Consider the following 23,688-nt stretch of genomic DNA (forward strand, 5'->3'; position numbering starts at 1 on the left):
CTTTACACAACATAGACAATTTGACGACGACAATTCTATACGACTTCCCTGTACTCGATCTTGCTATCCCAGTTCTTTTGGCTTGGGTCTATGTAAGCTTTAATAGCTGCTAAGAATCCAACTTGTAATTTATACCAACTCACTTAAAAGAAATTATTCAATACGAGGAATCTCACTGAAACTACAAACCAGGCTTTGAACCAGAGTTACCACGCTCACAACGTGGGGTCCTAACCACTAGACGATCACGGCTACATCGGGCGATGAAACCGCTGCCAAGCGACTGGTTTCAGCACAGTGCGCAGAAAATCATAGCAATTCAAAGTTTGCAATTGTCCAATCTGTGATTACCAAGCAAGTAATGGAAACGATTTCGTAAACAAATCTAAGTACCAGCAAAACGAATTTTAAGTTGTCTTGAATAATATTGAAGGGAACTGTTCTTTAATCTATTGCTTCTTACAAATAGCTTAACTACGAAATCTTTTATTTCATTTTATGCTTATATACTAAAGATGATAATACTACGGGTTTTTGGCCTTCGCAACTCCCTTGGCGGGTAATTTCTGGCTGCAACTGGCTGGGGATGAAGCCGAGGAGGTTGAATTGGCATATCCTCGGTCGCGACGCTGCTGGAGGCGCTTCTCGAAGCTATTGCGTAGCGTATCCATGGGCGTGTTGAGGGTGAAGCTCATGTCGGGCAGCTGATAGGCGGTCAGCAGGAAGTTGCAGCGAATCCGCTCGTTGGCGATGCGCTTAATGAGCCCCTGCATCTCATCGCTCTGTACAAAACTTTTGATGGCCGCGCTCGCCTTTTCCTGTTTCTTAGATGCCTTGGATCCACCGGCTCCCAGCCCATCTGCAGCAACCGACTCGAGCTGTGGGTGAGCACTTATGCTTCTGGCACCATGCTGGCTCTTCCTGGACCTGTCGCGTCCACTCTTACTGGATACATCAGCCGCAGTGCCAGTCGATGTTTTTGTCTGGCCCAAAGTGCATGGATATGCTACATCAGGTACCATTTTTTCGATCTTGACTGTTTTAACATCAAGATCGCTGAGTGTCTTAGATTTTCCACCGACACTTCGTTTGGGGGCTTTTGTCTCTTCTTTTCCGGTTGAATCGGAGACAATTTCGATGGTCTTAAAGTTGTTCATGCTTCCCAATTGTTGTCTTCAAGCTAATAAAACTACTATGACTTTAATCAACCATTTAACTGACGAGTTTCAGTTACAAACTTACCTTATTTCAACGTTATTAGGCTGCCTGTTCGCATGTGCTTATTGTTGATATCGATAGACTGATTGAACGATAGCAACCAAATAGTGCTGCGTAACAAAATAATTGGATGGCGTCATCTGGTGCTCGGTCATATACTTATTATAGTGCAATTATTGTGTGTCCTTCGGCAGCACTGTGCCTTAGATTTGGATTCTGGCTGGCCGCGTCCAACAACCAGTTGTAGTTAGGACCCGTCTAGTGGTTAGGACCCTACGTTGTGTCCGTGGACACTCAGGATCTCGAATCCTGGTCACGGCAATGTTGAAATAAACATTGTCACTGAGATGGGGGTTTTCTTATAAATAGTTTGTGTATATTATCTGAAGTGATAAAAACTTCTCTCATTCAAACGATGTAGATTTAATTTTAACGCTGATTATTTAGACATATTACATTTTTATTTAATTGTATATTCTGAAGATTCCTAAGGATCAATTGGCACTATGTAAAAAATTCTTGTTTTGCATTGCCTTAACGTTATTATTATTTAAAAATAGCTTAGAAATACTAATAGCCGAATCTATGTACACAATATCACAAAATAAATTACAAAAATGACTTCATATTAGAATATCAAACATTTATAAATTACAAAAATAACACAGTTACCTTCCTTGAGAAAACATACAAGCTAATTACTTCAGAACCGGAAAGAATACAAAAATTTTATATTCAAGAGACGAGAACCAATTAAAAACTCAGGGCAGGATTTAATATAAAAAATAGATTTTTCACTGTTTCGATTAGATGACCAAAATCAGGAGGAAAGTTGAAAGGTTCATTAAATGAAATTTAAAATCTTCAATATAAAGAAGGAGACAAATTAACATTTACAAATACCAATAAACACTTACTAAATGCAACACATAACTCCCCAATTTATTCAAAACAGTACCAAATTGAAGTCGTAAACCAAGTACAGGAAATGCTTAATCAGGGATTAATTAAGGAAAGTAATTCGCTATACAACAGTCCTACCTAGGAAATACCAAAAAAACTGATGCTTCTTGAATAATTAAATAAAGAGTAGTAATTGATTAAAGAATACTCAATGAAATAACTATCCCTTACAAATATCCAATACCAAACATGGACAAAATCCTTGGTAAATTAAGAAAATGTCAATATTTTTCTATTAATTTGGCAAAGGGATTTCACCAAATAGAAATGGACCCAGAATCAATATCTAAAACTGCATTCTCCACCAAAAGCGGACATAATGAATACATTCGAGTGCCATTTGGCCTTAGGAATGTACCCGCTACCTCTCAAAGGTGCAAGAACAATATCCTTCGACCTTTGCTTAACAAACACTGTTTAGTGTATTTGTATGATATTAAATATGTATTTGGATGATTTTATATTATATTCTATTATAATTTATTGCACATACCTTACCGAACATTTAAATTCATTAAAACTAATTTTTTTTTTAAACTCACAGAAGCAAATATAAAATTGCAGCTATATAAATGTGAATTCTTTTGTGAATCCCCTTAAAAGGGTAGCCTATGCTTGGTTCTATTTCTTATTGTGGTTCTTGATTATTATCCCTTTTACTCGTAGAGAACTATCTTCCAGACTAACTAGCTTTCAGAGACAGCGCAAGTTTGTTTCCGAATTTGCCACAAACCTCCCAAGATTGATTGATATCTAATCACTAAAAGTTATGATGCGCGTAGAAATATACTTATGTCGCTTAAGTAACCTATCCATCCTCAAAAAATATTTGACGATTACTTCAAAATATCATAAAATTCTAGTATTCATCTTCAGAGTATACAATTAAATAAAAATGTAATATGTCTAAAAATCAGCGTTAAAATTAAATCTACATCGTTTGAATGAATGACACAAACTATTTATAAGATAACCCCCATCTCAGTGACAATGTTTATTTCAACATTGCCGTGACCAGGATTCGAGATCCTGAGTGTCCACGGACACAACGTAGGGTCCTAACCACTTGACGGGTCCTAACTACAACTGGTTGTTGGACGCGGCCAGCCAGAATCCAAATCTAAGGCACAGTGTTGCAGAAGGACACACAATAATTGCACTATAATAAGTATATGACCGAGCACCAGATGACGCCATCCAATTATTTCGTTACGCAGCACTATTTGGTTGCTATCGTTCAATCAGTCTATCGATATCAACAATAAGCACATGCGAACAGGCAGCCTAATAACGTTGAAATAAGGTAAGTTTGTAACTGAAACTCGTCAGTTAAATGGTTGATTAAAGTCATAGTAGTTTTATTAGCTTGAAGACAACAATTGGGAAGCATGAACAACTTTAAGACCACCGAAATTGTCTCCGATTCAACCGGAAAAGAAGAGACAAAAGCCCCCAAACGAAGTGTCGGTGGAAAATCTAAGACACTCAGCGATCTTGATGTTAAAACAGTCAAGATCGAAAAAATGGTACCTGATGTAGCATATCCATGCACTTTGGGCCAGACAAAAACATCGACTGGCACTGCGGCTGATGTATCCAGTAAGAGTGGACGCGACAGGTCCAGGAAGAGCCAGCATGGTGCCAGAAGCATAAGTGCTCACCCACAGCTCGAGTCGGTTGCTGCAGATGGGCTGGGAGCCGGTGGATCCAAGGCATCTAAGAAACAGGAAAAGGCGAGCGCGGCCATCAAAAGTTTTGTACAGAGCGATGAGATGCAGGGGCTCATCAAGCGCATCGCCAACGAGCGGATTCGCTGCAACTTCCTGCTGACCGCCTATCAGCTGCCCGACATGAGCTTCACCCTCAACACGCCCATGGATACGCTACGCAATAGGTTCGAGAAGCGCCTCCAGCAGCGTCGCGACCGAGGATATGCCAATTCAACCTCCTCGGCTTCATCCCCAGCCAGTTGCAGCCAGAAATTACCCGCCAAGGGAGTTGCGAAGGCCAAAAACCCGTAGTATTATCATCTTATAGTATATAAGCATAAAATGAAATAAAAGATTTCGTAGTTAAGCTATTTGTAAGAAGCAATAGATTAAAGAACAGTTCCCTTCAATATTATTCAAGACAACTTAAAATTCGTTTTGCTGGTACTTAGATTTGTTTACGACATGGTTTCCATTACTTGCTTGGTAATCACAGATTGGACAATTGCAAACTTTGAATTGCTATGATTTTCTGCGCACTGTGCTGAAACCAGTCGCTTGACAGCGGTTTCATCGCCCGATGTAGCCGTGATCGTCTAGTGGTTAGGACCCCACGTTGTGAGCGTGGTAACTCTGGTTCAAAGCCTGGTTTGTAGTTTCAGTGAGATTCCTCGTATTGAATAATTTCTTTTAAGTGAGTTGGTATAAATTACAAGTTGGATTCTTAGCAGCTATTAAAGCTTACATAGACCCAAGCCAAAAGAACTGGGATAGCAAGATCGAGTACAGGGAAGTCGTATAGAATTGTCGTCGTCAAATTGTCTATGTTGTGTAAAGTGTAGCGTACTTGTAGGGATCATCTTTTATGTTAACTGGTCATTGCAGTGGTTCCCATTGTATGGGGAAAGCGGCCAAAAATACTTCTAGTTGAGGTAGACACTTAAAACAAAATTTTCTTATTTTTGTAGCAAAATTATATAAAAAAAATCACCCGGATTGGACCACCATCTCATATAGCTGTCATATGAACGATCAGTTTGAAATTAAGTATGGTATGTTAGTATGGAAAACTTTTTTGTTTTCAATTATTTTGCAACGAAAACTTGGAATCGTAGTGAATTTAATGTTTGCTTGTGTATATTGGAGTCACCTGCATAATGCGCATGTTAAAATAGGTGTTTCTTATATGCTTATAAACGCTGAGATCTCGGGAAGTATTTATGTCTAGTTTGTGCAAAATAATTCAATTTATTACACCCTTACATGTATTGATTTCAGTCCCAAATTTCACTGAAGGATCACTATTATCAGCCGGTCAATATAGCCGAAATTTTTTCGAAAGATTAGATGAACGAAATGTTCAGAGTTAGAAATACTTAGAAATATTGTCTGTTTCCATTGGCATATCATTCTTTAAGATTTCAGCATTGCGAAATATGCATAGATTTTCAAACTTATTCGTCTTTTTTTAATGACATATGACAAGATTTTGAATTTCACATTTTCGATTTTGGACAAAACAAACATTTATGTATATAAAGCGTATTAACTCAACAACAGATATCAGACATAAGAATTCATATATACATCATTCTCTTTATTAGTTTTCAAATTGCAATACAAAACTTCAGACAGATCCTATTAGGATTCCGCCCTGACATATACATATACATACCTATTTTTTATCGATAGATTGATCTTACATTTCACGCACACAGTAAATATTTATTAAAGCTCTATGGAAATAATGTTTTGGGGCAAGGGAGGGACTCATAATGTCTAAACAGAACACCCAGAATTAAGTAAATTATTGCCACGTAGGCCCCAACTTATCACATGTTATCACATAAAACTGGTCTAACTATTAAAAAAATTGCATTAGGGTACTAATTTATATGCATATGTCGGCTATAAACAAACGTTTCATTACTTATAAACAAATTTATTCCACCCACGATAATAGTAAGTTTCAAACTTCATTTTAACGCTAGCATTTTTAAATATTAACGCAGCTAAATTATTAGAAATAAAATTTTTCTGGGAAATCCTTTGCCTTTTAAATTTCTAATTATTATTATCTGCCTAATTATTTCACGTCCAATATTTGATAAAATAATAAAAAGTAATACACCGAAATCAGTTTACAAAACAAAAAAAAGATTTGTCTAGTTGAATATAACAGCAGAACAATATAATTTGGTTTGCTAAGCTTTCTTAATGGTCATTTTAATTTCTTAATTACTCTAATTTAGTTTTGATGCAACTGTAATTTCGAACACACTAAAAAGTCCGGAATAATAACGATTATTCGATTAAAAAATGGAATTTGAATTTAGTCGTTTTTGGTTTCAAAATCGGAGCATGACTGAGTCGTTTAAGTTCTTGTCTCCTCATAGCCACAATGAATATAGCCGGTTTCGAGAGTGCCACCGACAGCAGGGGATTTGCTTGGCAGATCCTTCCTGCCATCCTGCTGCTGCTGATCCTTGTGCACGCCATTGCTGCCATTCGACTCGCTGCTGTCAAGGATTCGTTCGAAAACGGTGTCGAAACGGCAGCGACTCCGAGAAAAGCGAGCCACATTCACGCAGACATCGCGAAGGATGGCGAAGAGTTCAGAGAGAAGGGGGGCATCGCCCAGGCTGCCAGGCGAACGGATCCTGACGAGGAACCGCAAGCTGTGGGCATAGTGCTGCAAGTCCCGGGCTCCCGGCAATCGTTGACTCAAGCTTCTTGAAAGAATAGCCTGTTGGGCGGGGCCGCAGAAGCAGGTCACGGAGTAGTAACCACCATGTTCTGATTTCAATCGCTGCGGACTATCGCTGGCGATGACCTGGCCCGCCCTAAGCACCGCCACCCTTTGGCACAGATGCTCGATCTCCGAAACGGAATGAGAGGTCAGCACCACCGCTCTGCGGGCCAGCAGCAGCTGCTCGATGGTGGCATACACCATGTCCCTGGTCACGGGATCCATGTCGCTCGTTGGTTCATCCATCAGGACGGTGGGCGTGCATCCGCAACAGGTCACAGCCACAGTTAGCTTGCGCCTATTGCCGCCACTCAGGTTCCGCACCTAGACATCCTTGTAGGGACGCAGCTCGTACGTGTCCAGCACACGGTCCAAAAATTGATCCAGATCGCGAATGCCGCGCAGGGGTCTGTAGAAGCGGATGCACTTGGTCGTCGTCAGCAGCGGGTCCAGCGGGTTGCTCTGCGGGCAGTATGAAATGCCGGGCTGAAAAACGAGTTGCAATTAATACCACAGTTGTCAGGCAAATGTAAAGCCACAAAGAACATGACCGAGCCACACTGCGTATAAGTAACATTCTGCAGATAGCTATTGAAATAACACAAATAATTATTCTCAGTTAGCACAAAAATATGGTGGCTGTTTTTGGCTTTTAAAACAGAAAAAGAATTGAGGGAGCAGGAAATGACTGCAACCTTACAAGAAAGGATGCTGAAAGCCTAAAAAGGGATATCCCTTTGCTGATGCAACCAAGGGATGAGATGCCAGCTGAGCACAGGTTCGCTCAGAACTTCAGCACTCATCTCAGTAATAAAAACAGTTGGACAACCCTGGGGAAAGTACACCCTATGAAACCACAAACAATAAAGTGGTATACAGACGGATCCCTCACCGACGAGGGAAGTGGGCTGGGGGCCCCAGTAGGCCCCAGGTTAAAATACCACGAATCAATGGGCAGATACACCAGCATTTTTCAAGCTGAGGTCTGTGCTATTGGACGCTGTGCGGAGTTTAATCTGCAAAGGAACTATCGTGGCAAGGACATTGCTATACTGTCTGATAGTCAAGCAGCCATAAAGGCGCTCAGCAAAGCTAAGATAACTTCTAAGCTAGTAAATGAAGTGAAGACAGCCCTAGACAAACTGGGAGCTGTCAACAAACTCACAATAAGGTGGGTCCCGGGACACAACAACATCGAGGGAAATGAGCTAGCGGACAACCTAGCCAGGAAAGGGGCAGAGAACCCTCTAATTGGGCCCGAACCATTCTGTGGTGTTGGTCACCACAGAGTACTGGGCTAACTTAAGTCAATAGAGGAAGAAAAACGTCTGTCCTTCTGGGAACACCTACCAGGACTTAGGCAGTCTAAGATTCTCCTTCGTGAATATAACCACAAAAGATTCAAGACCTTAATGACACACGGGAAAAACACCGTGCGCACTTTAACTGGCCTTCTTACGGGGCACTGCCGACTTCGCACTCATTTGCATAAGATTGGCATTGCAGACAGTGAACTCTGTCGCTTCTGTTGCATGGAGGAGGAGATCTCTACACATATTATATGTGACTGCACGGCGCTTTCCATCAGGAGGAACAGACTCCTGGAAATGTATGTAGTCCCACGGGAAACAATTGCAGCCCTGAACCCCAATAAAATTCTGGCTTTTATATAGTGCACTGGACAACAGGGAGATCTTTGAGTCATGAAGGGGTAGTACAATAGATCCTACTGGTTTGCAGTACTCATAGAAACCCACTTAAAAATAATAATACAAATAGCTTAACTCCGAAATCTTTTATTTCATTTTATGCTTATATACTATAAGATGATAATACTACGGGTTTTTGGCCTTCGCAACTCCCTTGGCGGGTAATTTCTGGCTGCAACTGGCTGGGGATGAAGCCGAGGAGGTTGAATTGGCATATCCTCGGTCGCGACGCTGCTGGAGGCGCTTCTCGAACCTATTGCGTAGCGTATCCATGGGCGTGTTGAGGGTGAAGCTCATGTCGGGCAGCTGATAGGCGGTCAGCAGGAAGTTGCAGCGAATCCGCTCGTTGGCGATGCGCTTGATGAGCCCCTGCATCTCATCGCTCTGTACAAAACTTTTGATGGCCGCGCTCGCCTTTTCCTGTTTCTTAGATGCCTTGGATCCACCGGCTCCCAGCCCATCTGCAGCAACCGACTCGAGCTGTGGGTGAGCACTTATGCTTCTGGCACCATGCTGGCTCTTCCTGGACCTGTCGCGTCCACTCTTACTGGATACATCAGCCGCAGTGCCAGTCGATGTTTTTGTCTGGCCCAAAGTGCATGGATATGCTACATCAGGTACCATTTTTTCGATCTTGACTGTTTTAACATCAAGATCGCTGAGTGTCTTAGATTTTCCACTGACACTTCGTTTGGGGGCTTTTGTCTCTTCTTTTCCGGTTGAATCGGAGACAATTTCGATGGTCTTAAAGTTGTTCATGCTTCCCAATTGTTGTCTTCAAGCTAATAAAACTACTATGACTTTAATCAACCATTTAACTGACGAGTTTCAGTTACAAACTTACCTTATTTCAACGTTATTAGGCTGCCTGTTCGCATGTGCTTATTGTTGATATCGATAGACTGATTGAACGATAGCAACCAAATAGTGCTGCGTAACAAAATAATTGGATGGCGTCATCTGGTGCTCGGTCATATACTTATTATAGTGCAATTATTGTGTGTCCTTCGGCAGCACTGTGCCTTAGATTTGGATTCTGGCTGGCCGCGTCCAACAACCAGTTGTAGTTAGGACCCGTCTAGTGGTTAGGACCCTACGTTGTGTCCGTGGACACTCAGGATCTCGAATCCTGGTCACGGCAATGTTGAAATAAACATTGTCACTGAGATGGGGGTTTTCTTATAAATAGTTTGTGTATATTATCTGAAGTGATAAAAACTTCTCTCATTCAAACGATGTAGATTTAATTTTAACGCATTTCCTGTACTTGGTTTACGACTTCAATTTGGTACTGTTTGAATTGTCCACGGACACAACGTAGGGTCCTAACCACTTGACGGGTCCTAACTACAACTGGTTGTTGGACGCGGCCAGCCAGAATCCAAATCTAAGGCACAGTGCTGCCGAAGGACACACAATAATTGCACTATAATAAGTATATGACCGAGCACCAGATGACGCCATCCAATTATTTCGTTACGCAGCACTATTTGGTTGCTATCGTTCAATCAGTCTATCGATATCAACAATAAGCACATGCGAACAGGCAGCCTAATAACGTTGAAATAAGGTAAGTTTGTAACTGAAACTCGTCAGTTAAATGGTTGATTAAAGTCATAGTAGTTTTATTAGCTTGAAGACAACAATTGGGAAGCATGAACAACTTTAAGACCATCGAAATTGTCTCCGATTCAACCGGAAAAGAAGAGACAAAAGCCCCCAAACGAAGTGTCGGTGGAAAATCTAAGACACTCAGCGATCTTGATGTTAAAACAGTCAAGATCGAAAAAATGGTACCTGATGTAGCATATCCATGCACTTTGGGCCAGACAAAAACATCGACTGGCACTGCGGCTGATGTATCCAGTAAGAGTGGACGCGACAGGTCCAGGAAGAGCCAGCATGGTGCCAGAAGCATAAGTGCTCACCCACAGCTCGAGTCGGTTGCTGCAGATGGGCTGGGAGCCGGTGGATCCAAGGCATCTAAGAAACAGGAAAAGGCGAGCGCGGCCATCAAAAGTTTTGTACAGAGCGATGAGATGCAGGGGCTCATCAAGCGCATCGCCAACGAGCGGATTCGCTGCAACTTCCTGCTGACCGCCTATCAGCTGCCCGACATGAGCTTCACCCTCAACACGCCCATGGATACGCTACGCAATAGGTTCGAGAAGCGCCTCCAGCAGCGTCGCGACCGAGGATATGCCAATTCAACCTCCTCGGCTTCATCCCCAACCAGTTGCAGCCAGAAATTACCCGCCAAGGGAGTTGCGAAGGCCAAAAACCCGTAGTATTATCATCTTATAGTATATAAGCATAAAATGAAATAAAAGATTTCGTAGTTAAGCTATTTGTAAGAAGCAATAGATTAAAGAACAGTTCCCTTCAATATTATTCAAGACAACTTAAAATTCGTTTTGCTGGTACTTAGATTTGTTTACGACATGGTTTCCATTACTTGCTTGGTAATCACAGATTGGACAATTGCAAACTTTGAATTGCTATGATTTTCTGCGCACTGTGCTGAAACCAGTCGCTTGGCAGCGGTTTCATCGCCCGATGTAGCCGTGATCGTCTAGTGGTTAGGACCCCACGTTGTGAGCGTGGTAACTCTGGTTCAAAGCCTGGTTTGTAGTTTCAGTGAGATTCCTCGCATTGAATAATTTCTTTTAAGTGAGTTGGTATAAATTACAAGTTGGATTCTTAGCAGCTATTAAAGCTTACATAGACCCAAGCCAAAAGAACTGGGATAGCAAGATCGAGTACAGGGAAGTCGTATAGAATTGTCGTCGTCAAATTGTCTATGTTGTGTAAAGTGTAGCGTACTTGTAGGGATCATCTTTTATGTTAACTGGTCATTGCAGTGGTTCCCATTGTATGGGGAAAGCGGCCAAAAATACTTCTAGTTGAGGTAGACACTTAAAACAAAATTTTCTTATTTTTGTAGCAAAATTATATAAAAAAATCACCCGGATTGAACCACTATCTCATATAGCTGTCATATGAACGATCAGTTTGAAATTAAGTATGGTTTGTTAGTATGGAAAACTTTTTTGTTTTCAATTATTTTGCAACGAAAACTTGGAATCGTAGCGAATTTAATGTTTGCTTGTGTATATTTGAGTCACCTGCATAATGCGCATGTTAAAATAGGGGTTTCTTATATGCTTATAAACGCTGAGATCTCGGGAAGTATTTATGTCTAGTTTGTGCAAAATAATTCAATTTATTACACCCTTACATGTATTGATTTCAGTCCCAAATTTCACTGAAGGATCACTATTATCAGCCGGTCAATATAGCCGAAATTTTTTCGAAAGATTAGATGAACGAAATGTTCAGAGTTAGAAATACTTAGAAATATTGTCTGTTTCCATTGGCATATCATTCTTTAAGATTTCAGCATTGCGAAATATGCATAGATTTTCAAACTTATTCGTCTTTTTTTAATGACATATGACAAGATTTTGAATTTCACATTTTCGATTTTGGACAAAACATACATTTATGTATATAAAGCGTATTAACTCAACAACAGATATCAGACATAAGAATTCATATATGTAAGATTGTTTATTATTATTAATTTAATTATTAGTTTAATTCTAAATGCGGTAATTATATAAAGTATTCTTAGTTTGTGACCGAACGACTGCTGCTGAGAACTCGACTGACTGCTACGCTGACTTCCACCCAACTCCACTGCTGCCTTGCGATCGTTCCTTCGATGACTGATTGTCGATAACTTCGATTTCCGACAATCATGTTGCTGCTCAACAGCGCTGCCAACCGGGTTGTTGCCAGCCTTCAGCCTTACTCCATGTTACATATATACATCATTCTCTTTATTAGTTTTCAAATTGCAATACAAAACTTCAGACAGATCCTATTAGGATTCCGCCCTGACATATACATATACATACCTATTTTTTATCGATAGATTGATCTTACATTTCACGCACACAGTAAATATTTATTAAAGCTCTATGGAAATAATGTTTTGGGGCAAGGGAGGGACTCATAATGTCTAAACAGAACACCCAGAATTAAGTAAATTATTGCCACGTAGGCCCCAACTTATCACATCTTATCACATAAAACTGGTCTAACTATTAAAAAATTGCATTAGGGTACTAATTTACATGCATATGTCGGCTATAAACAAACGTTTCATGACTTATAAACTAATTTATTTCACCCACGTTAATAGTAAGTTTCAAACTTCATTATAAAGCTAGCATTTTTAAATATTAACGCAGCTAAATTATTAGAAAAAAAATTTTTCTGGGAAATCCTTTGCCTTTTAAATTTCTAATTATTATTATCTGCCTAATTATTTCAAATGACGTCCAATATTCGATAAAATAATAAAAAGTAGTACACCGAAATCAGTTTACAAAACAAAAAAAATGATTTGTCTAGTTGAATATAACAGCAGAACAATATAATTTGGTTTGCTAAGCTTTCTTAATGGTCATTTTAATTTCTTAATTACTCTAATTTAGTTTTGATGCAACTGTAATTTTGAACACACTAAAAAGTCCGGAATAATAACGATTATTCGATTAAAAAATGGAATTTGAATTTAGTCGTTTTTGGTTTCAAAATCGGAGCATGACTGAGTCGTTTAAGTTCTTGTCTCCTCATAGCCACAATGAATATAGCCGGTTTCGAGAGTGCCACCGACAGCAGGGGATTTGCTTGGCAGATCCTTCCTGCCATCCTGCTGCTGCTGATCCTTGTGCACGCCATTGCTGCCATTCGACTCGCTGCTGTCAAGGATTCGTTCGAAAACGGTGTCGAAACGGCAGCGACTCCGAGAAAAGCGAGCCACATTCACGCAGACATCGCGAAGGATGGCGAAGAGTTCAGAGAGAAGGGGGGCATCGCCCAGGCTGCCAGGCGAACGGATCCTGACGAGGAACCGCAAGCTGTGGGCATAGTGCTGCAAGTCCCGGGCTCCCGGCAATCGTTGACTCAAGCTTCTTGAAAGAATAGCCTGTTGGGCGGGGCCGCAGAAGCAGGTCACGGAGTAGTAACCACCATGTTCTGATTTCAATCGCTGCGGACTATCGCTGGCGATGACCTGTCCCGCCCTAAGCACCGCCACCCTTTGGCACAGATGCTCGATCTCCGAAACGGAATGAGAGGTCAGCACCACCGCTCTGCGGGCCAGCAGCAGCTGCTCGATGGTGGCATACACCATGTCCCTGGTCACGGGATCCATGTCGCTCGTTGGTTCATCCATCAGGACGGTGGGCGTGCATCCGCAACAGGTCACAGCCACAGTTAGCTTGCGCCTATTGCCGCCACTCAGGTTCCGCACCTAGACATCCTTGTAGGGACGCAGCTCGTACGTGTCCAGCACACGGTCCAAAAATTGATCCAGATCGCGAATGCCGCGCAGGGGTCTGTAGAAGCGGATGCACTTGGTCGTCGTCAGCAGCGGGTCCAGCGGGTTGCTCTGCGGGCAGTATGAAATGCCGGGCTGAAAAACGAGTTGCAATTAATACCACAGTTGTCAGGCAAATGTAAAGCCACAAAGAACATGACCGAGCCACACTGCGTATAAGTAACATTCTGCAGATAGCTATTGAAATAACACAAATAATTATTCTCAGTTAGCACAAAAATATGGTGGCTGTTTTTGGCTTTTAAAACAGAAAAAGAATTGAGGGAGCAGGAAATGACTGCAACCTTACAAGAAAGGATGCTGAAAGCCTAAAAAGGGATATCCCTTTGCTGATGCAACCAAGGGATCAGATGCCAGCTGAGCACAGGTTCGCTCAGAACTTCAGCACTCATCTCAGTAATAAAAACAGTTGGACAACCCTGGGGAAAGTACATCCTATGAAACCACAAACAATAAAGTGGTATACAGACGGATCCCTCACCGACGAGGGAAGTGGGCTGGGGGCCCCAGTAGGCCCCAGGTTAAAATACCACGAATCAATGGGCAGATACACCAGCATTTTTCAAGCTGAGATCTGTGCTATTGGACGCTGTGCGGAGTTTAATCTGCAAAGGAACTATCGTGGCAAGGACATTGCTATACTGTCTGATAGTCAAGCAGCCATAAAGGCGCTCAGCAATGCTAAGATAACATCTAAGCTAGTAAATGAAGTGATGACAGCCCTAGACAAACTGGGAGCTGTCAACAAACTCACAGTAAGGTGGGTCCCGGGACACAACAACATCGAGGGAAATGAGCTAGCGGACAACCTAGCCAGGAAAGGGGCAGAGAACCCTCTAATTGGGCCCGAACCATTCTGTGGTGTTGGTCACCACAGAGTACTGGGCTAACTTAAGTCAATAGAGGAAGAAAAACGTCTGTCCTTCTGGGAACACCTACCAGGACTTAGGCAGTCTAAGATTCTCCTTCGTGAATATAACCACAAAAGATTCAAGACCTTAATGACACACGGGAAAAACACCGTGCGCACAACTCCCTTGGCGGGTAATTTCTGGCTGCAACTGGCTGGGGATGAAGCCGAGGAGGTTGAATTGGCATATCCTCGGTCGCGACGCTGCTGGAGGCGCTTCTCGAACCTATTGCGTAGCGTATCCATGGGCGTGTTGAGGGTGAAGCTCATGTCGGGCAGCTGATAGGCGGTCAGCAGGAAGTTGCAGCGAATCCGCTCGTTGGCGATGCGCTTGATGAGCCCCTGCATCTCATCGCTCTGTACAAAACTTTTGATGGCGGAGCTCGCCTTTTCCTGTTTCTTAGATGCCTTGGATCCACCGGCTCCCAGCCCATCTGCAGCAACCGACTCGAGCTGTGGGTGAGCACTTATGCTTCTGGCACCATGCTGGCTCTTCCTGGACCTGTCGCGTCCACTCTTACTGGATACATCAGCCGCAGTGCCAGTCGATGTTTTTGTCTGCTATGCTACATCAGGTACCATTTTTTCGATCTTGACTGTTTTAACATCAAGATCGCTGAGTGTCTTAGATTTTCCACCGACACTTCGTTTGGGGGCTTTTGTCTCTTCTTTTCCGGTTGAATCGGAGACAATTTCGATGGTCTTAAAGTTGTTCATGCTTCCCAATTGTTGTCTTCAAGCTAATAAAACTACTATGACTTTAATCAACCATTTAACTGACGAGTTTCAGTTACAAACTTACCTTATTTCAACGTTATTAGGCTGCCTGTTCGCATGTGCTTATTGTTGATATCGATAGACTGATTGAACGATAGCAACCAAATAGTGCTGCGTAACGAAATAATTGGATGGCGTCATCTGGTGCTCGGTCATATACTTATTATAGTGCAATTATTGTGTGTCCTTCGGCAGCACTGTGCCTTAGATTTGGATTCTGGCTGGCCGCGTCCAACAACCAGTTGTAGTTAGGACCCGTCTAGTGGTTAGGACCCTACGTTGTGTCCGTGGACACTCAGGATCTCGAATCCTGGTCACGGCAATGTTGAAATAAACATTGTCACTGAGATGGGGGTTATCTTATAAATAGTTTGTGTCATTCATTCAAACGATGTAGATTTAATTTTAACGCTGATTTTTAGACATATTACATTTTTATTTAATTGTATACTCTGAAGATGAATACTAGAATTTTTGAAGTAATCGTCAAATATTTTTTGAGGATGGATAGGTTACTTAAGCGACATAAGTATATTTCTACGCGCATCATAACTTTTAGTGATTAGATATCAATCAATCTTGGGAGGTTTGTGGCAAATTCGGAAACAAACTTGCGCTGTCTCTGAAAGCTAGTTAGTGGAAGATAGTTCTCTACGAGAAAAAGGGATAATAATCAAGAACCACGATAAGAAATAGAACCAAGCATAGGCTACCCTTTTAAGGGGATTCACAAAAGAATTCACATTTATATAGCTGCAATTTTATATTTGCTTCTGTGAGTTTAAAAAAAAATTAGTTTTAATGAATTTAAATGTTCGGTAAGGTATGTGCAATAAATTATAATAGAATATAATATAAAATCATCCAAATACATATTTAATATCATACAAATACACTAAACAGTGTTTGTTAAGCAAAGGTCGAAGGATATTGTTCTTGCACCTTTGAGAGGTAGCGGGTACATTCCTAAGGCCAAATGGCACTCGAATGTATTCATTATGTCCGCTTTTGGTGGAGAATGCAGTTTTAGATATTGATTCTGGGTCCATTTCTATTTGGTGAAATCCCTTTGCCAAATTAACAGAAAAATATTGACATTTTCTTAATTTACCAAGGATTTTGTCCATGTTTGGTATTGGATATTTGTAAGGGATAGTTATTTCATTGAGTATTCTTTAATCAATTACTACTCTTTATTTAATTATTCAAGAAGCATCAGTTTTTTTGGTATTTCCTAGGTAGGACTGTTGTATAGCGAATTACTTTCCTTAATTAATCCCTGATTAAGCATTTCCTGTACTTGGTTTACGACTTCAATTTGGTACTGTTTTGAATAAATTGGGGAGTTATGTGTTGCATTTAGTAAGTGTTTATTGGTATTTGTAAATGTTAATTTGTCTCCTTCTTTATATTGAAGATTTTAAATTTCATTTAATGAACCTTTCAACTTTCCTCCTGATTTTGGTCATCTAATCGAAACAGTGAAAAATCTATTTTTTATATTAAATCCTGCCCTGAGTTTTTAATTGGTTCTCGTCTCTTGAATATAAAATTTTTGTATTCTTTCCGGTTCTGAAGTAATTAGCTTGTATGTTTTCTCAAGGAAGGTAACTGTGTTATTTTTGTAATTTATAAATGTTTGATATTCTAATATGAAGTCATTTTTGAAATTTATTTTGTGATATTGTGTACATAGATTCGGCTATTAGTATTTTTAAGCTATTTTTAAATAATAATAACGTTAAGGCAATGCAAAACAAGAATTTTTTACATAGTGCCAATTGATCCTTAGGAATCTTCAGAGTATACAATTAAATAAAAATGTAATATGTCTAAATAATCAGCGTTAAAATTAAATCTACATCGTTTGAATGAGAGAAGTTTTTATCACTTCAGATAATATACACAAACTATTTATAAGAAAACCCCCATCTCAGTGACAATGTTTATTTCAACATTGCCGTGACCAGGATTCGAGATCCTGAGTGTCCACGGACACAACGTAGGGTCCTAACCACTAGACGGGTCCTAACTACAACTGGTTGTTGGACGCGGCCAGCCAGAATCCAAATCTAAGGCACAGTGCTGCAGAAGGACACACAATAATTGCACTATAATAAGTATATGACCAAGCACCAGATGACGCCATCCAATTATTTCGTTACGCAGCACTATTTGGTTGCTATCGTTCAATCAGTCTATCGATATCAACAATAAGCACATGCGAACAGGCAGCCTAATAACGTTGAAATAAGGTAAGTTTGTAACTGAAACTCGTCAGTTAAATGGTTGATTAAAGTCATAGTAGTTTTATTAGCTTGAAGACAACAATTGGGAAGCATGAACAACTTTAAGACCATCGAAATTGTCTCCGATTCAACCGGAAAAGAAGAGACAAAAGCCCCCAAACGAAGTGTCGGTGGAAAATCTAAGACACTCAGCGATCTTGATGTTAAAACAGTCAAGATCGAAAAAATGGTACCTGATGTAGCATATCCATGCACTTTGGGCCAGACAAAAACATCGACTGGCACTGCGGCTGATGTATCCAGTAAGAGTGGACGCGACAGGTCCAGGAAGAGCCAGCATGGTGCCAGAAGCATAAGTGCTCACCCACAGCTCGAGTCGGTTGCTGCAGATGGGCTGGGAGCCGGTGGATCCAAGGCATCTAAGAAACAGGAAAAGGCGAACGCGGCCATCAAAAGTTTTGTACAGAGCGATGAGATGCAGGGGCTCATCAAGCGCATCGCCAACGAGCGGATTCGCTGCAACTTCCTGCTGACCGCCTATCAGCTGCCCGACATGAGCTTCACCCTCAACACGCCCATGGATACGCTACGCAATAGCTTCGAGAAGCGCCTCCAGCAGCGTCGCGACCGAGGATATGCCAATTCAACCTCCTCGGCTTCATCCCCAGCCAGTTGCAGCCAGAAATTACCCGCCAAGGGAGTTGCGAAGGCCAAAAACCCGTAGTATTATCATCTTTAGTATATAAGCATAAAATGAAATAAAAGATTTCGGAGTTAAGCTATTTGTATTATTATTTTTAAGTGGGTTTCTATGAGTACTGCAAACCAGTAGGATCTATTGTACTACCCCTTCATGACTCAAAGATCTCCCTGTTGTCCAGTGCACTATATAAAAGCCAGAATTTTATTGGGGTTCAGGGCTGCAATTGTTTCCCGTGGGACTACATACATGTCCAGGAGTCTGTTCCTCCTGATGGAAAGCGCCGTGCGGTCACATATAATATGTGTAGAGATCTCCTCCTCCATGCAACAGAAGCGACAGAGTTCACTGTCTGCAATGCCAATCTTATGCAAATGAGTGCGAAGTCGGCAGTGCCCCGTAAGAAGGCCAGTTAAAGTGCGCACGGTGTTTTTCCCGTGTGTCATTAAGGTCTTGAATCTTTTGTGGTTATATTCACGAAGGAGAATCTTAGACTGCCTAAGTCCTGGTAGGTGTTCCCAGAAGGACAGACGTTTTTCTTCCTCTATTGACTTAAGTTAGCCCAGTACTCTGTGGTGACCAACACCACAGAATGGTTCGGGCCCAATTAGAGGGTTCTCTGCCCCTTTCCTGGCTAGGTTGTCCGCTAGCTCATTTCCCTCGATGTTGTTGTGTCCCGGGACCCACCTTATTGTGAGTTTGTTGACAGCTCCCAGTTTGTCTAGGGCTGTCATCACTTCATTTACTAGCTTAGATCTTATCTTAGCATTGCTGAGCGCCTTTATGGCTGCTTGACTATCAGACAGTATAGCAATGTCCTTGCCACGATAGTTCCTTTGCAGATTAAACTCCGCACAGCGTCCAATAGCACAGACCTCAGCTTGAAAAATGCTGGTGTATCTGCCCATTGATTCGTGGTATTTTAACCTGGGGCCTACTGGGGCCCCCAGCCCACTTCCCTCGTCGGTGAGGGATCCGTCTGTATACCACTTTATTGTTTGTGGTTTCATAGGGTGTACTTTCCCCAGGGTTGTCCAACTGTTTTTATTACTGAGATGAGTGCTGAAGTTCTGAGCGAACCTGTGCTCAGCTGGCATCTCATCCCTTGGTTGCATCAGCAAAGGGATATCCCTTTTTAGGCTTTCAGCATCCTTTCTTGTAAGGTTGCAGTCATTTCCTGCTCCCTCAATTCTTTTTCTGTTTTAAAAGCCAAAAACAGCCACCATATTTTTGTGCTAACTGAGAATAATTATTTGTGTTATTTCAATAGCTATCTGCAGAATGTTACTTATACGCAGTGTGGCTCGGTCGGACGACGACCAAGTGCATCCGCTTCTACGGACGCCTGCGCGGCATTCGCGATCTGGATCAATTTTTGGACCGTGTGCTGGACACGTACGAGCTGCGTCCCTACAAGGATGTCCAGGTGCGGAACCTGAGTGGCGGCAATAGGCGCAAGCTAACTGTGGCTGTGACCTGTTGCGGATGCACGCCCACCGTCCTGATGGATGAACCAACGAGCGACATGGATCCCGTGACCAGGGACATGGTGTATGCCACCATCGAGCAGCTGCTGCTGGCCCGCAGAGCGGTGGTGCTGACCTCTCATTCCGTTTCGGAGATCGAGCATCTGTGCCAAAGGGTGGCGGTGCTTAGGGCGGGCCAGGTCATCGCCAGCGATAGTCCGCAGCGATTGAAATCAGAACATGGTGGTTACTACTCCGTGACCTGCTTCTGCGGCCCCGCCCAACAGGCTATTCTTTCAAGAAACTTGAGTCAACGATTGCCGGGAGCCCGGGACTTGCAGCACTATGCCCACAGCTTGCGGTTCCTCGTCAGGATCCGTTCGCCTGGCAGCCTGGGCGATGCCCCCCTTCTCTCTGAACTCTTCGCCATCCTTCGCGATGTCTGCGTGAATGTGGCTCGCTTTTCTCGGAGTCGCTGCCGATTCGAGACCGTTTTCGAACGAATCCTTGACAGCAGCCAGTCGAATGGCAGCAATGGCGTGCACAAGGATCAGCAGCAGCAGGATGGCAGGAAGGATCTGCCAAGCAAATCCCCTGCTGTCGGTGGCACTCTCGAAACCGGCTATATTCATTGTGGCTATGAGGAGACAAGAACTTAAACGACTCAGTCATACTCCGATTTTGAAACCAAAAACGACTAAATTCAAATTCCATTTTTTAATCGAATAATCGTTATTATTCCGGACTTTTTAGTGTGTTCAAAATTACAGTTGCATCAAAACTAAATTAGAGTAATTAAGAAATTAAAATGACCATTAAGAAAGCTTAGCAAACCAAATTATATTGTTCTGCTGTTATATTCAACTAGACAAATCATTTTTTTTGTTTTGTAAACTGATTTCGGTGTACTACTTTTTATTATTTTATCGAATATTGGACGTCATTTGAAATAATTAGGCAGATAATAATAATTAGAAATTTAAAAGGCAAAGGATTTCCCAGAAAAATTTTATTTCTAATAATTTAGCTGCGTTAATATTTAAAAATGCTAGCTTTATAATGAAGTTTGAAACTTACTATTATCGTGGGTGGAATAAATTTGTTTATAAGTAATGAAACGTTTGTTTATAGCCGACATATGCATATAAATTAGTACCCTAATGCAATTTTTTTAATAGTTAGACCAGTTATATGTGATAAGTTGGGGCCTACGTGGCAATAATTTACTTAATTCTGGGTGTTCTGTTTAGACATTATGAGTCCCTCCCTTGCCCCAAAACATTATTTCCATAGAGCTTTAATAAATATTTACTGTGTACGTGAAATGTAAGATCAATCTATCGATAAAAAATAGGTATGTATATGTATATGTCAGGGCGGAATCCTAATAGGATCTGTCTGAAGTTTTGTATTGCAATTTGAAAACTAATAAAGAGAATGATGTATATATGAATTCTTATGTCTGATATCTGTTGTTGAGTTAATACGCTTTATATACATAAATGTTTGTTTTGTCCAAAATCGAAAATGTGAAATTCAAAATCTTGTCATATGTCATTAAAAAAAGACGAATAAGTTTGAAAATCTATGCATATTTCGCAATGCTGAAATCTTAAAGAATGATATGCCAATGGAAACAGACAATATTTCTAAGTATTTCTAACTCTGAACATTTCGTTCATCTAATCTTTCGAAAAAATTTCGGCTATATTGACCGGCTGATAATAGTGATCCTTCAGTGAAATTTGGGACTGAAATCAATACATGTAAGGGTGTAATAAATTGAATTATTTTGCACAAACTAGACATAAATACTTCCCGAGATCTCAGCGTTTATAAGCATATAAGAAACCCCTATTTTAACATGCGCATTATGCAGGTGACTCAAATATACACAAGCAAACATTAAATTCGCTACGATTCCAAGTTTTCGTTGCAAAATAATTGAAAACAAAAAAGTTTTCCATACTAACAAACCATACTTAATTTCAAACTGATCGTTCATATGACAGCTATATGAGATAGTGGTTCAATCCGGGTGATTTTTTTTATATAATTTTGCTACAAAAATAAGAAAATTTTGTTTTAAGTGTCTACCTCAACTAGAAGTATTTTTGGCCGCTTTCCCCATACAATGGGAACCACTGCAATGACCAGTTAACATAAAAGATGATCCCTACAAGTACGCTACACTTTACACAACATAGACAATTTGACGACGACAATTCTATACGACTTCCCTGTACTCGATCTTGCTATCCCAGTTCTTTTGGCTTGGGTCTATGTAAGCTTTAATAGCTGCTAAGAATCCAACTTGTAATTTATACCAACTCACTTAAAAGAAATTATTCAATACGAGGAATCTCACTGAAACTACAAACCAGGCTTTGAACCAGAGTTACCACGCTCACAACGTGGGGTCCTAACCACTAGACGATCACGGCTACATCGGGCGATGAAACCGCTGCCAAGCGACTGGTTTCAGCACAGTGCGCAGAAAATCATAGCAATTCAAAGTTTGCAATTGTCCAATCTGTGATTACCAAGCAAGTAATGGAAACCATGTCGTAAACAAATCTAAGTACCAGCAACACGAATTTTAAGTTGTCTTGAATAATATTGAAGGGAACTGTTCTTTAATCTATTGCTTCTTACAAATAGCTTAACTACGAAATCTTTTATTTCATTTTATGCTTATATACTATAAGATGATAATACTACGGGTTTTTGGCCTTCGCAACTCCCTTGGCGGGTAATTTCTGGCTGCAACTGGCTGGGGATGAAGCCGAGGAGGTTGAATTGGCATATCCTCGGTCGCGACGCTGCTGGAGGCGCTTCTCGAAGCTATTGCGTAGCGTATCCATGGGCGTGTTGAGGGTGAAGCTCATGTCGGGCAGCTGATAGGCGGTCAGCAGGAAGTTGCAGCGAATCCGCTCGTTGGCGATGCGCTTAATGAGCCCCTGCATCTCATCGCTCTGTACAAAACTTTTGATGGCCGCGCTCGCCTTTTCCTGTTTCTTAGATGCCTTGGATCCACCGGCTCCCAGCCCATCTGCAGCAACCGACTCGAGCTGTGGGTGAGCACTTATGCTTCTGGCACCATGCTGGCTCTTCCTGGACCTGTCGCGTCCACTCTTACTGGATACATCAGCCGCAGTGCCAGTCGATGTTTTTGTCTGGCCCAAAGTGCATGGATATGCTACATCAGGTACCATTTTTTCGATCTTGACTGTTTTAACATCAAGATCGCTGAGTGTCTTAGATTTTCCACCGACACTTCGTTTGGGGGCTTTTGTCTCTTCTTTTCCGGTTGAATCGGAGACAATTTCGATGGTCTTAAAGTTGTTCATGCTTCCCAATTGTTGTCTTCAAGCTAATAAAACTACTATGACTTTAATCAACCATTTAACTGACGAGTTTCATTTACAAACTTACCTTATTTCAACGTTATTAGGCTGCCTGTTCGCATGTGCTTATTGTTGATATCGATAGACTGATTGAACGATAGCAACCAAATAGTGCTGCGTAACGAAATAATTGGATGGCGTCATCTGGTGCTCGGTCATATACTTATTATAGTGCAATTATTGTGTGTCCTTCGGCAGCACTGTGCCTTAGATTTGGATTCTGGCTGGCCGCGTCCAACAACAAGTTGTAGTTAAGACCCGTCAAGTGGTTAGGACCCTACGTTGTGTCCGTGGACACTCAGGATCTCGAATCCTGGTCACGGCAATGTTGAAATAAACAAATAGTTTGTGTCATTCATTCAAACGATGTAGATTTAATTTTAACGCTGATTTTTTAGACAGCTTACATTTTTATTTAATT

At 41.4% G+C, this 23,688-nt stretch overlaps 6 protein-coding genes across 13 annotated transcripts in view; 4 read left to right on the top strand and 2 right to left on the bottom strand.

Moving 5' to 3' along the window:
* The window catches only part of LOC6615197 (ATP-binding cassette sub-family A member 13), a 42,746-nt gene that overhangs the window by 17,909 nt on the left and 1,149 nt on the right, over nucleotides 1-23,688 (top strand). The window contains exon 15 of the mRNA XM_032725995.1: nucleotides 19,718-19,820. Within this exon, the coding sequence (XP_032581886.1) occupies nucleotides 19,718-19,820 (103 nt within the window). The remainder of the gene's footprint in view (nucleotides 1-19,717; nucleotides 19,821-23,688) is intronic.
* On the bottom strand, nucleotides 413-23,384 carry LOC6615199. 4 transcript variants are annotated; one of them, XM_032726010.1, is made up of 4 exons: nucleotides 23,296-23,384; nucleotides 23,029-23,242; nucleotides 14,803-15,218; nucleotides 413-559 (listed from the first exon to the last, which is right to left on the bottom strand). In XM_032726010.1, exons 2-4 carry the CDS (start codon nucleotides 23,208-23,210, stop codon nucleotides 525-527), a joined length of 633 nt encoding a protein of 210 aa, XP_032581901.1. In that variant the 5' UTR covers nucleotides 23,211-23,242; nucleotides 23,296-23,384; the 3' UTR covers nucleotides 413-524. The 4 variants fall into 4 exon arrangements, with proteins under 4 accessions (XP_032581901.1, XP_032581902.1, XP_032581903.1 ...); XM_032726011.1 differs by lacking the exons at nucleotides 14,803-15,218; nucleotides 23,029-23,242; nucleotides 23,296-23,384 and adding an exon at nucleotides 1,243-1,341 and having other exon boundaries at nucleotides 413-1,189; XM_032726012.1 differs by lacking the exons at nucleotides 14,803-15,218; nucleotides 23,029-23,242; nucleotides 23,296-23,384 and adding an exon at nucleotides 1,243-1,338 and having other exon boundaries at nucleotides 413-1,180.
* On the top strand, nucleotides 3,396-4,315 carry LOC116802229. 2 transcript variants are annotated; one of them, XM_032726025.1, is made up of 2 exons: nucleotides 3,396-3,484; nucleotides 3,538-4,315. In XM_032726025.1, the coding sequence occupies exon 2, from the start codon at nucleotides 3,570-3,572 to the stop codon at nucleotides 4,200-4,202; it is 633 nt and encodes a 210-aa protein (XP_032581916.1). In that variant the 5' UTR covers nucleotides 3,396-3,484; nucleotides 3,538-3,569; the 3' UTR covers nucleotides 4,203-4,315. The 2 variants fall into 2 exon arrangements, with proteins under 2 accessions (XP_032581916.1, XP_032581917.1); XM_032726026.1 differs by having other exon boundaries at nucleotides 3,404-3,484; nucleotides 3,547-4,315.
* LOC116802222 lies at nucleotides 8,445-9,291 on the bottom strand. 2 transcript variants are annotated; one of them, XM_032726013.1, is made up of 2 exons: nucleotides 9,193-9,291; nucleotides 8,445-9,139 (listed from the first exon to the last, which is right to left on the bottom strand). In XM_032726013.1, the coding sequence occupies exon 2, from the start codon at nucleotides 9,105-9,107 to the stop codon at nucleotides 8,475-8,477; it is 633 nt and encodes a 210-aa protein (XP_032581904.1). In that variant the 5' UTR covers nucleotides 9,108-9,139; nucleotides 9,193-9,291; the 3' UTR covers nucleotides 8,445-8,474. The 2 variants fall into 2 exon arrangements, with proteins under 2 accessions (XP_032581904.1, XP_032581905.1); XM_032726014.1 differs by having other exon boundaries at nucleotides 8,445-9,130; nucleotides 9,193-9,288.
* LOC116802226 lies at nucleotides 9,830-10,749 on the top strand. Of its 2 annotated transcripts, none has more exons than XM_032726019.1 (2): nucleotides 9,830-9,918; nucleotides 9,972-10,749. In XM_032726019.1, exon 2 carries the CDS (start codon nucleotides 10,004-10,006, stop codon nucleotides 10,634-10,636), a length of 633 nt encoding a protein of 210 aa, XP_032581910.1. In that variant the 5' UTR covers nucleotides 9,830-9,918; nucleotides 9,972-10,003; the 3' UTR covers nucleotides 10,637-10,749. The 2 variants fall into 2 exon arrangements, with proteins under 2 accessions (XP_032581910.1, XP_032581911.1); XM_032726020.1 differs by having other exon boundaries at nucleotides 9,838-9,918; nucleotides 9,981-10,749.
* On the top strand, nucleotides 17,612-18,437 carry LOC116802227. Of its 2 annotated transcripts, none has more exons than XM_032726022.1 (2): nucleotides 17,612-17,700; nucleotides 17,754-18,437. In XM_032726022.1, the coding sequence occupies exon 2, from the start codon at nucleotides 17,786-17,788 to the stop codon at nucleotides 18,416-18,418; it is 633 nt and encodes a 210-aa protein (XP_032581913.1). In that variant the 5' UTR covers nucleotides 17,612-17,700; nucleotides 17,754-17,785; the 3' UTR covers nucleotides 18,419-18,437. The 2 variants fall into 2 exon arrangements, with proteins under 2 accessions (XP_032581913.1, XP_032581914.1); XM_032726023.1 differs by having other exon boundaries at nucleotides 17,620-17,700; nucleotides 17,763-18,437.

Source organism: Drosophila sechellia, chromosome X (assembly GCF_004382195.2).
Source record: "Drosophila sechellia strain sech25 chromosome X, ASM438219v1, whole genome shotgun sequence".
Lineage (NCBI taxonomy): Eukaryota > Metazoa > Arthropoda > Insecta > Diptera > Drosophilidae > Drosophila > Drosophila sechellia.